This window comes from Cryptomeria japonica, chromosome 6 (genome assembly GCF_030272615.1).
Source record: "Cryptomeria japonica chromosome 6, Sugi_1.0, whole genome shotgun sequence".
NCBI classification, from domain to species: domain Eukaryota; kingdom Viridiplantae; phylum Streptophyta; class Pinopsida; order Cupressales; family Cupressaceae; genus Cryptomeria; species Cryptomeria japonica.
The window spans coordinates 575,776,874-575,793,291 of record NC_081410.1 but is presented as its reverse complement, the minus strand read 5'-3'; the positions used below and the strand labels follow the sequence as shown (position 1 = coordinate 575,793,291).

The 16,418-nt window shown below is 38.1% G+C and overlaps 1 protein-coding gene and 1 pseudogene across 1 annotated transcript; both read right to left on the bottom strand.

Annotated features, from left to right (window-relative positions):
- Nucleotides 1-347: 347 nt before the first annotated feature.
- Nucleotides 348-2,980, bottom strand: LOC131062912 (WEB family protein At5g55860-like). Its single transcript, XM_059222178.1, has 5 exons — nt 2,963-2,980; nt 2,504-2,672; nt 1,625-1,909; nt 1,350-1,535; nt 348-1,174 (listed from the first exon to the last, which is right to left on the bottom strand). The coding sequence occupies exons 1-5, from the start codon at nt 2,978-2,980 to the stop codon at nt 348-350; spliced, it is 1,485 nt and encodes a 494-aa protein (XP_059078161.1).
- Nucleotides 2,981-14,520: 11,540 nt separating this feature from the next.
- Nucleotides 14,521-15,874, bottom strand: LOC131062913 (potassium channel SKOR-like; annotated as a pseudogene).
- Between the last annotated feature and the right edge of the window lie 544 nt (nt 15,875-16,418).

The window sequence follows — 16,418 nt, the reverse complement described above, 5'->3', positions numbered from 1 at the left end:
TGGGCACCAAAATGAGTGCTGGGCCTCTGTTTTTGTTTACGGCTTGCTCCTCTCTCTGTGTTTTTTGCTAGTTTCGGGCCTATTTATGGAGCCGCCGTGGAAATTCCCTGTGTTTCTAAGTATTTTCTGGGCGTTTGAAGCTTGGCTTCCTTGTTGGGCGCGATCTTTTCTCCTTGCATCTATGCTTTCTGCTTACAGGTTCGCTATCTTTACCGATTCTGGAAGGAAAATTGCTTTTTCTTTTTTTCGAATCATTTCAACAAACTGATGGTGAAGAAGTTGATATTTCATTAGCAAATTAAGATTGCTACAAATGCTGCGTAAACTCAAAGCCATGTAACATTCTCTCAAAACTGATTTTTAAGAGAACTATCATTCAATTGACTTTTGTTTCTACTAAATATGCGCCGAATGTTGGGAATGAGATGTTTCTTCTTTTTCTGAGAAACATAGGCATCAACAGATTGTCCACCCTGTAGTTGTCCAGGAGAAGGAATCTTTATATTCAGCACCTTAGCAAGTGATTCGGGGTGAATCGATTTATTTTGTATGAATGACCCGGAAGAATCATTGTTTCCAGTGTTTGTTAACTCTTGTGCAGTTTCAAATTTTACAGACCTCTTCCGTTGTTCATGCTCTCTCCATCTCCTTAGCTCACCTTTAACTGCTTTCTTGGCTGCTTCAGCCATCTCTGCCTTTTGCAATGCTTGTGCTTCTACGGACTTCAGTTCTTCAATTTCTCGATTCGCAATTAGCAATTTCTTCAAGATTTCCTGTTCACTTGCTTTTACTGTATCAACTTGAGCCATAGCTGCACCCACCTTCATATCTGCAAGTTCATCTGCTTCTTTAACCCTCCTATTTAAGGAATCATGCTCATCTTGTGAAATTGTGATCCCAGCACCAGAATCTGAAGTAGAAGCTCGTGCAGCATTTGTTTTCTCAGAGAGTGCTTTTATTCTCTCAATTGCTACTATCTCTACTACTTTAGCTGCCTCAGCCTCCTTTAAAGCATCTTGCAATTTATTCTCAATGGCTGTAACAGTTGCCTTTGCTTGATCAGATTCATACCTTGCCTTTTGAGCTTCTTCTCTCATTGCTTCGGCCTCTTTCTTAGCCTTTTCAGCTTCAGAGGCCAGTTGTTGTAGAGCCAGTGACAGACCTGATGTAGCACCTTTTTGCAGAAGATGAAACTTGTTGAAAATACCAATTTTGCATGTGATAGGCAGATTTGCTCTATTTCCTCACTCGAGATGCTTTTTAGGGCCAGTGCAGGCAATATCAGTTCTGCTGGATAAATGCCCTTTCAGAAGTCTGATACACTCACTTCTCTTTAAACGAAGCACAACCTTTAAATTTTTCTCGTTTTTTAAGCATATTCTCATTAAATGTACTTGTTAACCCTGCTGCCTCTTCCAGGCATTTGCTGTCACTGCAAAAGCATTCTCTAAGGATTCTTTCTTTGACATTATATTTCTCAATAAAATTTACAAAAGATTCAACAACATGGATCAAACATTTCAATTCCTGTTTTCCTGATAACACCCTTGGTAAATCATTTAATAATGTTCTTGCAACCTCACAAAATTTTGGAGTTAAATTTTTTAGTCTTTGTCTGGTGTACTTTGAAAAACCAATGGCTGTTGATTCATGTCTTGCAAACTTTCCATTTCATCATTCTTATCCTTTAGATGATTTTGTAAATCTTCTATCTTTTCAAAATGATCCAAACTGCTCCCATCTTTTACTTTAATTGTTTCTATCAGTGACTCAAGACGTTCAATCTCTGATTCCAATTTTTGTCTATCTGCTAACTTTTTTGTCGATAGGCAAGTCCCTTTTTCCAGCACCCACACTACTTGCATGTTGAAGCAGGTCATTGTATCTATAATCCTGTTTTTTCTTCCCTCTACAGAATGGACATCTCAAAGCTCCATCCATATTCTTTATGATATGATTTCCCTTCACTAGATCCTCATATGATTTTTCTTCATATTCTTTAATCTCAGATTCACTAATATCACCGTCACTTTTACTGGACAAATCCATTGCAACACTAACCCAGTTCAGAATAAAGCAGAATGATGCCAATTTCTAGGCCCTATTAGGTGCTCCACAAGTCTTTTGATGAATTTCATTGCTGTGTGCATCTCTAAATGACTGTTTGGACTGAAAATGGTGAAAAACAAACATTAAAAACCCTCCTTTTGTCATCTGCCATTTAATGCTATGCATTAAAATATGTATTTAATGAAAACTGTAGCTGCCTACTTCTGCAAAATACTCTTAAAAATCTGAATATTATCTCCAAGGACGCAGCTGTCTTGAAATTGTCGAAATGTCTGATCAATAATGCCTTTTCCAGTTTATCATAAAAAATCCTTTAGGCTTGATGCATAAAATGTCCTCTTGTTGATCATTTGTAGATATTTGCACATCTTGTTCACGTTCTAAAAAAAAAGAAGTCTCATCCTGCTTATTGGCTGATAATGTGATTGCATACTTGCGTTTTTGTTACTCTTTTTCCTTTTATCACCAGCTCTGATATGATTTGATCGTATGAGACCTTGCCATCGTTTCACATGAGCTAGGCTCAACCCTTGTGGGAGCCGCATTCGTCTCCACTCATCCTTGTGAATTTCATGACTAGCAAGCTGTCCTTTTTCCTTTTCCTGCACATGAAACAAACCTGTTAGCAAAATATGCATATGTATGGTGATTTTCCTTTGATCTGATATTTGCCTTTCGAGATTCCTTTGTGATGCGAGTTATATGCATCTGATGCATGTAGGGATCATATATATATATGCGTGCATTAGTACACATGTTAGAAATGCAGTCAGCCATTGCTTAGAACAAAATGTTCTAACGCATTGCTTGTTTCAACTCTTTTGCAGATATCAGAAGGAAAGCATATACGGACCAGGGTGGAGCAGCAAGACAAAGGCGACATCGAGCCTACCTCAACTGTTCCAGTCATTCAGGCAATGACTGGATCCATTCTCAACATGCCTTTCCTCATTTTTTCCTTTGTACTTGTGCATACATATATGTATATTTCCTTTTTATACTGGATGCATGTAGCTAGTCTCACGGCTCTTTGTGTGGGAAGCATGTTTGAATATGAATAAAATACTTCTCCTTTTGAATGAGATGTTTCTCTCTTTCGTTGTTACAGACTAGAAGTACTTAAAATTACCATCTTTAAATCACTCCTTAGTGCAGTTGGAAACACAAAAAATAGAGAATTAGTACACACTTGCTTTCTTTTGTGCATGCTAGCATCTCTTAACCTGTTTTTCAGCCAGGAGCAAAAAATAGGTAACAGGAACCTGTCACCTGTCTGTGACTGATGTCGGAAATCATGGATCAACTGGCAGTCTCATCCCTAAAATCTAGGGATGCTCCTAGAAACTAGGAAACACACTCAAATCTCCTGAAACTGAAACCAAGGAATGGTCTCATGGAACCCCAACCCTGGACATTGTCACAACCTCCTAAAAAGTAGGAACTGCCTCCTAAAATCAAGGAATTGCTCCAAACTGCTGTACTACTGCCAGAAACACCAAATCCAAACACTGAATATCCTGACTAAGTCTCTATCCACCTGTTACCTATTTTTCGCTCCTGGCTGAAAAATAGGTTAAGAGACGCTAGCATGAACAAAAGAAAGCAAGTGTGTACTAATTCTCTATTTTTGTGTTTCCAACTGTACTAAGGAGTGATTTAAAGATGGTATTTCTAAGTACTTCTAGTCTGTAACAACAAAAAAGAGAAACATCTCATTCAAAAGGAGAAGTATTTTATTCATATTCAAACATGCGTCCCACACAAAGAGCCGTGAGACTAGCTACGTGCATCTAGTGCAGAAAGGAAATATACATATATGTATGCACAAGTACAAAGGAAAAAATGAGGAAAGGCATGTCGAGAATGGAACCAGTTATTGCTTGAATGACTGGAACAGTTGAGGTAGGCTCGATGTCGCCTTTGTCTTGCTACTCCACCCTGGTCCGTGTATGTTTTCCTTCTGATATCTGCAAAAGAGTTTAAACAAGCAATGCGTTAGAACATTTTATTCTAAGCAATGGCTGACTGCATTTCTAACATGTGTACTAATGCACGCATATATATATATATATGATCCCTACATGCATCAGATGCATATAACTCGCATCACAAAGGAATCTCAAAAGGAAAATATCAGATCAAAGGAAAATCACCATACATATGCATATTTTGCTAACAGGTTTGTTTCATGTGCAGGAAAAGGAAAAGGGACAGCTTGCTGGTCAGGAGGTTCACAAAGATGAGTGGAGATGAATGCGGCTCCCACAAGGGTTGAGCCCAGCTCATGTGAAGCGATGGCAAGGTTTCATACAATCAAATCATATCAGAGCTGGTGATAAAAGGAAAAAGGGACTTGTCTATCGAGCTTCACCAACAAGCAAAAAGGTTAGCAGATAGAAAAAAATTGGAATCAGAGATTGAATGTCTTGAGTCACTGATAGAAACAATTAAAGTAAAAGATGCAGAGCGAGATTTCCAGAAGGTCGAATTGCAAAAGCATCTTTCTACTAGAAGGCTGGATACCTCCATATTTCAAAAAAGGCAATTTTTGCTCCTTGCTGCTTGCTCTTCTTGTGTTTAAATTTGGAATGTTTAACTTTCTGAAATTTTGGATCATTGCTTTGAAGAACTAGGTAGTCATGGAGAATTTGAGACCTAAAATAAAGCTGAAGGCTGTGTTTAAAAGCAAAGCAATAGAGAATGGTCAATTAGGGGTAACATCAGAATCATTGCCAGGTTACATGGTTTCTAATACAACTTTAGAGCATGGAAATGGCTCCTTTCCAATTTTAACTGGAAGGTTCAAAAGGAAGCAAGCACAAAGACATGGGTATAGGAGAGAGGAGCAAAAATATGAGACTTCTCCTGCTAAGCTCTTTCATGTTCCATCTGTTCATGCAGAGGAAGAAGATTTTTCAGACTATAATAACAGTGAAGACAGGGAGGAAGGTGAAGAAGATTTAAGAACAGGCAATGGAACACACTGTATGCTGGATTGCTATAATGTAGCTTCAAAGCTAGAAGAGGTGAGAAACACAAATGAGGCCTGACAGATCAAGTGAAAGGTCAAGAAGCCCGCAACAAAGTGAACATGTTGAGTCTGTTTGGAAATCAGAAAATCAAACGAATTAAGGCATTGGCAATACCAGAACGACGACTTAAGAAAGATGGAAGAGATTTTTTTTTTTCTGCTGAAAAGGGAGGAGGTTTCATGTCCAAGTCTGTCAAAGAAGAATTGGAGGCTGCATTGATGGTTTTGAAGAAGATCATGAAACTGGAAGCAGCAGAGCCTTTTAATACTCCAGTGGATCCAGTTTCTCTTGGAATTCCTGATTATTTTGATGTTATTGACATGCCAATGGATCTGGGCACCATATGCAATGCATTGCAAAAAGGCAAAAAATATAAAACTTCTAAAGATGTTTTCCATGACGTTCAGCTTGTTTGGGACAATTGTGTCAAATACAATCATAAAGGTGATCCTATTTTGGAGCTTATGAAAAGGGTGAAGAAGAATTTTACCAAGTACTGGACTGCAACAGGTTTATATTATGAATCAGCAAAGAGTAAATACAAACACTGGGAATATGGCTATTCAAAGAAGTCCCCAGCATGATGCCTTTGGAAAAATGGAAATGCCTCGCAGAGTATGATCCAAGAATGCTGTACTTACCCAAAGACTTTTTGAAGGGTCTAACAGGTGGGCAGCGACAATGGTGGGAGTTCAAGTCCTAGCATATGGATAAGGTTCTGTTCTTCAAGATGGGCAAATTTTATGAGCTATTTGAGATGGATGCACATATCGGAGCTTTGGAACTCGATTTGCAATATATGAAGGGATAGCAGCCTCACTGCGGATTTCCTGAAAAGAGCTTCACTAACAATATGGAGAAACTAGCTCAGAAGGGCTATCGTGTGCTTGTTGTGGAACAAACTAAAACACCAGATTAACTTGAGCAAAGAAGGAAAGAAACAGGAAGCAAGGAAAAGTTTGTAAAATGAGAGATATGTGCTGTAATTACAAAAGGAACCATGACTGAGGGTGGGATGCTAGCAACATGTCCTGATGCTAATTACATGATGTCAATAACTAAAAGAATTCAACTTTCTGGAATTGAGAATCATGCTACTTCTGTTATAGGTGTCTGTGTTGCAGAGGCTTCAACCAGTAGATTTATACTGGGTCAGTTTACAGATGATTCAACAAGGAGTCGGTTATGTTCATTACTCTCTGAGATAAGACCAGTGGAACTTATCAAGCCTCGTGGCATGCTTTTTGATGAAACAGAAAGGGTCTTGAGGGACTGTACAAGGAAACCTCTGATCAATAATTTAGCTCCTGGTAGAGAGTTTTGGGATGCTCAAACGTCTCTTTTTGAGATAAAAAAACTCTATAAATTGTTTTGTGATAGGTCAAAAAGCAAGAAGTGTGTAACTAAACATTGCAATAAAATCAGAACCAGAGCAGAGGACGAAAGGAATAAAGGTCGAAACCGTGGAGGAGCTCAAAAGCATTTTTTTTTATGTTTATCTTTTTTCAAGTTTTTCGTAATATCCAGGAAACCAAGTTCAAATGCCATGAAATGATTCAAAAAGGAGCGATTTTCTTTCCAGAATCATTAAAAGATAGCGAACCTGTAGAGAGTGAAGGATGCAAGGTGAAAAGATCGTGCCCAGCAAGGAAGCCAAGTTCAAATGCCCAGAAAATACTCAGAAACACAGGAAATTTCCACAGCGGCTCCATAAATAGGCCCGAAACTAGCAAAAAACACAGAGAGAAGAGCAGGCCGTAAACAAAAACAGAGGCCCAGCACTCATTTCGGTGCCCAGAACAGGAAGAGACCGAGATTTCTTCTCCTTTCCATGCCCAGTTCGAACCCTAGCGATGCCTAGATGCAGAGCGAAGTTTCCAGAAGTGTCGAACATCAAAAGTGAAGAGGCAAATGAAACTTTTAGGGTTATGTTTCCCCTAAAATATCTTCAATAAAAAATTGTCTATGTTTCCTTTGCATTCTATTCCCTTCTCTTCTATGCCACGCAAGATGTTGGAAGCCACATGGTAAAGTTCGCCATGTGTTTCTAAGTGATTTTAAATCACTTTGAAAATTTTTTGTAACTCTTTGCTTCCTAAGTGATTTTAAATCACTTTGAAAAATTTTTGTAACTCTTTGCTTCCTAAGTGATTTTATATCACTTAATGTCCTCATTTGCAAATTACTTAGCAAGTAATTTTAAAACACTTAGGAAATACGCCCTCCAATAAATGTAAGCAAATGTTTTTTAAAGTTTTCTTTTTTATTATTATTTATCATTATCTGATCAAGCATAGGTTTTACTTTATTTTATTTTATATTTAAAAAATAATGAAATATAATAAAAAAATTTATTTATTAAAGTGTAAATCAAACACTTTTATTAAATATATTTTTATTACATTTTATTATTTAATAAATAAAAATAATAAAATTGTCTTATTAAGGTGATTTATTTTATTTATCACTTTAAATAAAATAATTCTATTATTTTTATATTATTGAAGCCTTTAAATATAAATAATATCAAATCAAACAAATGTCTGATTAGATAAATGATAAATGTTAAAAAAAATCACTTTATTAGATATTTTGTTTGGAGATCAGGGAGGGATATTTTTTGCATTTATGAGGGCTTGCAGGCTGTCAGAGACATTTCAGGGTCATTTATGATACATTTATGAGGTTTTATGGTTGCAGAATGGATGGCTTGACCTTTTGGCTCAGGTTTATTCCTTTTCATATATTTTTGAGGCCCAAAATGTAGGTTTTTTGAGTTTGCTCGACCTAAAATGAGGAGGTGGAGTCTTCTTGATAACTTTGGAAAAAAGCATATATACTGCAAGCCTTCATTTTGGTAAGGGTTTTGATTCATTCATCTTGGAGCAGACTGTAATTTTTTAGTTCTCTCTGCAGGAAGGGATGTCTTTGTAACACATTTTCAGGAGTTATAAAGCTTGGTGATACCTGTTTGGCAAGGATAATAGCTTGGTTTACCTCTCTACTTCTCATCTTTCTCTGTTATTGCATCTTTAGGGTTAGTCAGTTCTTTGTGGTTGGCTTTTTGCCCCCCTTAAAATTGCATTTTCTTTTGATGCCTTATGCAGAAACATATATACTACTTGCAGGTCATAAGCTGTGTTTTAGTGATTAATAGTCTTAGGTTGTGAAAAGGATTTTTCCTCTTAGGACTGTGATTATCCAGCCTTCTTATGAAGCATTGATGCAAAGATCATGGGTTGTTGGTTAGTGTAAAAGAGGTTTATTATCACTGTTGTACTGTGTGTCTTTTGCTTAGTTAGTTTTTTCAAAATATCATCTAGTGCAATCACCTTAGATTAAAATTTTAGTTTTACATGTTCTCCTCCTTACTCTTTTCCCTGAAGAAATTGTTAGTTTAGGTACAGAATCTGAAAAGAACCAGCTTACTCTGGAGGGTCACTCCAATTTTTAAGCAACCCGCAGGCCTAGGAGGGTTCCCATGTGTCACAAGCCTGTTGAGTTGATAGCTTAGCAAACAGGGGTGCAGGTTCAAGTGATAACAGTTTTTGGCACGCCCGGTGGGACTGAGAGTATAATTTTTCAGCCCTTATAAGATGTTTTATGGTGCTGTTTGGTGTGTACAGCAATAGCTTTAGTCTTTCAGAGACATTCTTACAACATACCTGGCGACTTTGATTTCTGGTTTAGTAAAGCCAGTGCACTTTTGCTTATGAGAAGGATACAAGCCAGGAGCAATTCTTCATCCTTCGAATTTTTGCAGTTATCTCCTCCTAGAAGAAGAGGGAGGGTAGTTGAGAAACAAAAAGAGAACCGTGTTTATTCCAGGAGAGCCAAATCTACTCCCCCTGCTGTTAGGGCTCATACTGTGTCACAAATAATCCTAGTAATCATGATTCTAGCAGGCAGAAATCAGCCATTTGTTGCATTTAACCAGGGCAGCCCACTGAATTTAACACAACATGATGATATTCCCGTGGCTGCTTGGAAAAGCTTGCCATATTTTCATGGTGAAGATCAAATTACCCCAGCTGAAGACATAAAGGATGTTGCAAACTTATGCGCTGTTCACCATGTGACAGAGGAGAATGTTGCAGTCAGATTGCTTGCAGCATCTTTCAAGGGTAAAGCCTTGCAATAGTTCAGAGGCCTTCCTATCAATTCTATTGCGACATGGGACCAGTTGGGTGACCAATTATGCAGTTTCTTCGAGGACAAATCAGACCATTTGTCGCTGATGGAGCAGCTGTCAACAATAAAGAGGGCTCCCCATGAGGTCATGTTAGATTTCAGCCATCGTTTCCAGAAAACTTGGGATAGAATCCCACAAACGGTAAGACCCACTGCTGACCATGCTTTCTTATATTATTTAAGAGCTTTGAATAGTGATATCTCAGTGATGGTGCAATCGATGGGAGGCACTTCATTGCCCCAGGCCTATTCTATAGCCATTAGAGCAGAGAACAGCCTTATACAGGCTGGTAAAATTGCCCCAAGGCCTGCTCTGCCAATTTTTCCTACCATCCAGCCACCGATAGCAATGCAAATACCTCCTATAGCTATCATCCCAGCAGCACCAGCCTTACCAGCACCAAGTTCTCAGTCTGTTAGACCAGAGAATAACTTTTCGGCACAATCAAGTGATTTACAGGAGATCAAGGGACTGCTGCAAACATTTGGCAGCAAAATAGTAAACTTGAAGAGGCAGCAAAATCAAGGTTTCAGGCCTTACCGGCTTCCATTCCAGTCTAATTATTAGCAAAATCAGTCAAACAGACCACCTTATCAGCCAAATAATCAAGGCCCAAGGCAAGCCTACAATCCAAGGCCTTATCAAGCTTATAACCCCAATGCTGCCAGCTCTTCAAAGGAGCTCATGTCCATTCAAAACAATTTGGCACAGGACTTTGACTGGTGTTTTCCTTGCAATTTGCCCCATAACCAAAGCACTTGTGCAAATGGGGTGATTAACCAGGGCTTGATGGTCCAAAATAATTCAAGTGGGCAATTGGATACACCCCGTGAAGATTCTATCCAGTAGCAAGGGGATCAACAACTTGAGACAACTCTTCTAAATTGGCAAGGAGGAGAATTTTGTGGGATTAACCAAGCTGATCCAGCAGCTATGGTCTATACAAGGTCTAAGAAGAGAGCCATAGAAGGGCAACAACAATTTGATAATAATCAAACCTTGATACATCAGCTGTCGAACTTGGATCAGAATGTTGCTATCCCATCAACCACTGAAAATGTCAGGCAATCGCCAACAAGTCAGCCCTTGGTAGGCAAGAAGTAACCTAATCCATCAGTCCAAACAGCTGCTGCTCAAGGTGAGGTTGCTGCCCCTAAAATACAAGCAAAGTCAAGTGCATCTTTCAATATTCTTGATCATATGAAGAAAGCAAGCGTATCCATGACTATGTGGGATTCCTTGTGTATCCCCGGCCAAAGAGACTTACTCCAATCAGCCTTGTCAAATTTAGATATGTTTGAAGAACTTAAGGAAGATAAATCCAAGACTGTGTTGACCAATGCTACTACAAATGATAAAGAGAAAGAAGCTTCAAAGGTTAAACCCCCACCCTTTTATGTGTCTTTAATCATTGGAAATCAATTAGTCCATAACTTCATGATAGACTCGGGTGCTAGCAGTTTGGTCATGCCCAAGCAGATTGTAGATACGTTGGGGATCGAATACGAGCCTTTAGAAAAAGGAGTTGTCCAATTAGACGGGATTGCTGTTAACACAGTAGGAGTTATTAAAAACCTGAGTTTAACCCTTCATGCTTGCCCAAATTTCTCTATTCCACAAGACATTTATGTTATATAGTTGCCTCCTTATTTCGCTATATGTTTATCAAGAGATTTTACTGCAAAAATAGGAGGTTACTTATCTTCAGATTGGTCCCATATGCTGTTTAGGACCAAGTATGGCACAAAAGTCACTGTGAGGTCGGAACCTATAGCCAAGGATCATATAGAACCTTACAATCCGCCCCCCCTTAATGCCAATTTGATTGCAAGTGAATATGAGGAGGAATCTGCAGTTCAAGAAGGCAATACATCCATAGAAAGTATACCTCATATCCTTCTTGATGAGTGGGCAGCTCAGACCCACGCTGCTGTTCCATGTGAACAATATGAAGAGACTGATTTTGGTGTTTTTATGATACTTGAGGCTGATCCTTTCATGCCTGATATAGAAAAAAATCCAGAACAGCACGGTGATCAGCAAGATTGTGAGCTGTGGGAGCTTTTTTTTGATGGCTCAAAGAACAAAGTTGGTACCGGTGGTGGATGCATGTTGGTTTCCCCAAGAGGTGAGAGATACTATTCAGCTTTCAGATTTTGTTTCAGCTGTACTAATAATGTTGCTGAATACGAGGCTCTTATCCACGGTTTGGAATGGGCAAGACAGAGACGTATTAACTGTCTGAAAGTGTCTGGGGACAGTGAGTTAGTTGCTAACCAGGTAAGGAACATTTATCTTACAAAGAATGATTTGCTTAAGTCTTATAAGCATAGGGTGTGGGACCTCTTAGAAAGATTTGATGCCTTCAATTTGATATCCATACCCAGAAATCAGAATAAGTGTGCTGACAGATTAGCAGCCATAGGGGCAGAGGTTGATATACCCAAGGAAATTGGTAGCAATGGTAGTCATCAGCATGTAAAGATTGTTATTAGGCCTGCTGTACCAGATAATGATATACATTGGCAGGTTTTTGAAAGTGACCAGCAGATTGTGAATTTCCTAAGAGAGGAGGCTGAGTTCTCTCATACTAACCAAGAGAGACTACAACACTAGTACGGTGACTAGATCATTCAGCTGAAAGGTAATAAGTTACCCAAGGGATTGGTCTCCTTGGAATCCATCTTCAATTTTGACGACCAAGTTAGGAAAGAAAGGTCCAGCATTAAGATTGATCAGAACCACTATGAAGAGGTTGAGATTTCGAGAGGTAGGCTTCTTAAACTTGGCAAATTTCATATCAAAGGAAAAGAGGAAGCTTTTATATCCCTCTGTCAAGAATTTAATGATATATTTGCTTGGCAATATTCTGATTTGAGGGGATTTGACCCTGAGCTTGCACAACATACAATAGAACTGTTATCACTTGAACCTGCACCCCTGTTTGCTAAGCTATCAACTCAGCAGGCTTGTGACACATGGGAACTCTCCTAGGCCTGTGGGTTGCCTAAAAAATGGAGTGAACCTCCAGAGTAAGCTGGTTCTTTTCAGATTCTGCACCTAAACTAACAATTTCTTCAGGGAAAAGAGTAAGGAGGAGAAAATGTAAAACTAAATTTGAATCTAAGGTGACTGCACCAGATGGTATTTTTGAAATCTAACTAAGCAAAGGACACATAGTACAACAGTGATAATAAACCCTTTTTTTACACTAACCAACAACCCATGACCCTTGCATCAATGCTTCATAAGCAGGCTGGATAATCACAGTCCTAAGAGGGAAAATCCTTTTCACAACCTAAGACTATTAATCATTAAAACACAGCTTATAACCTACAAGTAGTATATATGTTTCTGCATAAGGCATCAAAAGGAAATGTAAATTTTAAGGGGGGCAAAAGCCAACCACCAAAGAACTGACTAACCCTGAAGATGCAGTAACAGAGAAAGATGAGAAGTAGAGAAGCAAATCAAGCTATTATCCTTGCCAAACAGGTATCACCAAGCTTTATAATTCCTGAAAATGTGTTACAAAGACATCCCTTCTTGCAGAGAGAACTAAAAAATTACAGTCTGCTCCAAGATGAATGAATCAGAACCCTTACAAAAAAGAAGGCTCTTAGTATATATGCTTTTTTCCCAAAGTTATCAAGAAGACTCCACCTCCTCATTTTAGGTCGAGCAAACTCAAAAAACCTACTTTTTGGGCCTCAAAAATATCTGAAAAGGGATAAACCTAAGCCAAAAGGCTAAGTCATCCATTCTGCAACCATAAAACCTCATAAATGCAACATAAATGACCCTGAAATGTCTCTGACAGGCCTGAAAGCCCTCATAAATGCAAAAAATACCCCTGCCTGATCTCCAAACAAAATATCTAACAAAGTGACTTTTTAAAAAATTTATTATTATCTGGTCAAACATTTGTTTGACTTTATTTTTCATTTATATTTAAAGGTCTTAATAATATAAAAATAATAGAATCGTTTTATTTAAAGTGACAAAATAAATAAATCACTTTAATAACACAATTTTATTATTTTTATATTATTAAATAATAGAATGTAATAAAAAATATATTTAATAAAAGTGTTGATTTACACTTTAATAAATAAAATTTTTTTATTATATTTTATTATTTTTTAAATATAAAATAAAAATAAAATCAAACTTATGTTTGGTCAGGTAATGATAAATAATAATAAAAAAGAGAAACTTTAAAAGCAACATTTGCTTACATTTCCTTGAGGGCGTATTTTTGAGTTTTAAATGAAAAAAACTTGCTAACCTAATGCAAGAGGGGACATCAAGTGATATGAAATCACTTAGGAAACAAGAAAGAGTTACAAAGTTATAAAGTGATTAAAATCACTTGGAAGCATGTTGCGAACCTCACCATGTGGCCTTCATGCATAATGTGTGGCATAAGAAAGGAAAAGAATGTGAAGGAAAATAGAGATGATCTTTTGAAGATATTTTAGGGGAAAAAATAGCCCTAAAAGCTCATTTCGCCTCTTCACTTTTGATATGTAAGACTTCTGGAAACTTCGCTCTGCATCTGGGGGCCGCTAGGGTTCGAACTGGGCGTGGAAAGAAAAAAAAAAAAACTTGGTCTCTTCACTGTTCTGGGTGCCGAAATGATTGCTGGGCCTCTGTTTCTCCTTACGGCCTGCTCTTTGTCTGCGTTTTTGCTAGTTTTGGGCTCATTTTATGGAGCCGCTGTGGAAATCTGTTGCGTTTCTGAGCATTTTTTGGGTGTTCGAAGTGACTCCTTCCTTGCTGGGCGCGATCCTTTCACCTTGCATCTGTTATTCTTCACAGGTTCACCACTCCTTACCGATTCTGGAAAGAGAAATCGTGTTCAATGAAATATGCATGGGTTTTTTTTTTTCCTTTTTTCAGAATCATTTCATGGCATTCGAACCTGCTTTCCATTTGCTTCTATTTGTAAAAATCTACTTATGTGATTTGTTGCACTTTCTGTAAGCTATTAACTCAGCACTGCAGGATTATCCTTCCCCTTTTTATCATAATTATGAGAATAATACTTCGAACTGCTATGTTTTCCATTTTTTTGAGTAATTGTGCAACCTCTCCATTTCACTATGAATTGTGCTGCTTCTCATTTCATTATTTGGAGGCCTGCCTTGCCTAGGAGGGGTTGGCCGATCAAGAGACCTTGCAGGCTTCAAGACTATATTGCCTAGCTTCTCTGGGTTGTCTGAATCAGACTTCTGGTGTTTCTTCATATACTTTAGATGCAGTCAAATGCAAAGCTGTCCTTCCATCATAGTCAGCCCGAGCTGGATCTTCACCAGCCCTAATCAAATTCTTTAGATGATATAAATCACCATGGTAAGCAGCTCTGTTTACTTGTAATACTAATTCGGCCTCTTGCTTTGCAATTAGAAGAGTGATATCTGATTCCAGCTACTTGATTCTCAGATCTGTTTCTTTTCCCTCAAGGAGGTTGGTTAGGACTTGTCGTCCATCTTTGAAATAAAGTTGTAGAATTATTAACAAAAGATTGTTTTTCTAGTCGCAATAGCCTACACAACTCACAAACACAAACTGTGTAAGGCTGTGGAATCTTGCAAAGCGCAGCAATTTCACCAAATATGCTATGTGGTTCAAGCCGTGAAATAGTATCCTCCAATCCATCCCCAGCAGCAAGTATTTCTTCCAAAGAACCACTAGAAATAATGTAAAGTTGATCTACCGCATTTCCTTGCTCCATTATGACTTCACCAGGAAGAAAAAACTCCTCATGCAATCTCGTTACAATCTGACTTATAAATTCAGAGCTACATCCCTCGAAAAGAGGCACCTGTTCAACCTCTGACATATATAATGATTGGGAGACCTTTGCACGAATAGATATTGGAATATCATGAAGAACAATAGCTTCACTATAACTACTCTCATACTGCAAACGCACATGGCCCTTAATTTGTGCCCTTATGTCCCTCCCAAGCTTATTTCTATTCATGTATCTGATGAGATCGGTCATTCTATCTCTAAATCTTTCAGTCTTGGATCCCTTAATAATTAGTGCTGTCATGTTACCAATCAAATAGGCACCAAGAATCATGTCAAATGAAACATATACCATAACAAATATCATCTCCCTTGTGTTCACAGCATGTATGTCACCATAACCAATAGTAGCCATGGTGACAATGGCAAAATAAAGTGATGTTATGTACCGCCTCTCAACATTGATCTCTCTGAAATCTCTAAAGTGGTAATCACCCAAAGTTAAGCTCCCAATCCATGTAAATCCTTCATTTGATTCTGGAAGGGTTGTATTGAAGACAACATTTTTACAATCTGAAAGGATGCTCATAGACCATGCAGACAAGCTATAAGTGTTTCCATTAAATGTTGTAGCTAAATCTTTTGTCTGATCAGTATTGGCAATGAATGCTGAATATGTTTCTGAGTCTGTGTAGTAAAGGTGTGCCTCTAAACCAGGTCCAAGATAGCGATATTCAGGGTCTGAGCTTATCGTAGCTGGTTCACAAAGTTTAATGGCTCTGTGTAGATCTTTAATGTGCCCCCATTTTGGTTGTCTCACCATTCTAAAAGTTGATTGCCATTGACACTCACAGCTGATTCAAGTACATCCTTGTCTGATCATGACCACTGTGTACTCCTTTGATAACTTTACTGCTGTGTGCATCTTTGAATGACTGTTTGGACTGAAAATGGTGAAAAACAAACACTAGAAACCATCCTTTTGTCATCTGCCATTCAATGCTGCGCATTAAAAATAGATATTTTATGAAAACTGTAGCTGCCATTTAAACATTATTCTCTTAAAATCTGAATATTATTTCCAAGGACGCAGCTGACTTGAATTTGTTGAAATGTCTGATCAATCACGCCTTTTCCAGCTTATCATAAAAAATCTTTTAGGCTTGATGCATAAAATGTCGTCTTGTTGATCTGATTGTAGATATTTGCACATCTTATTCCCATTCTAAAAAAGAAGTCTCATCATGCATATTGGCTGATAATGTGATTGCATACTTGCGTTTTTGTTACTCTTCTTCCTTTTATTACCAGCCCTGACATGATTTGATTGTATGAAACCTTGCCATTCCTCACATGAGCTGGGCTCA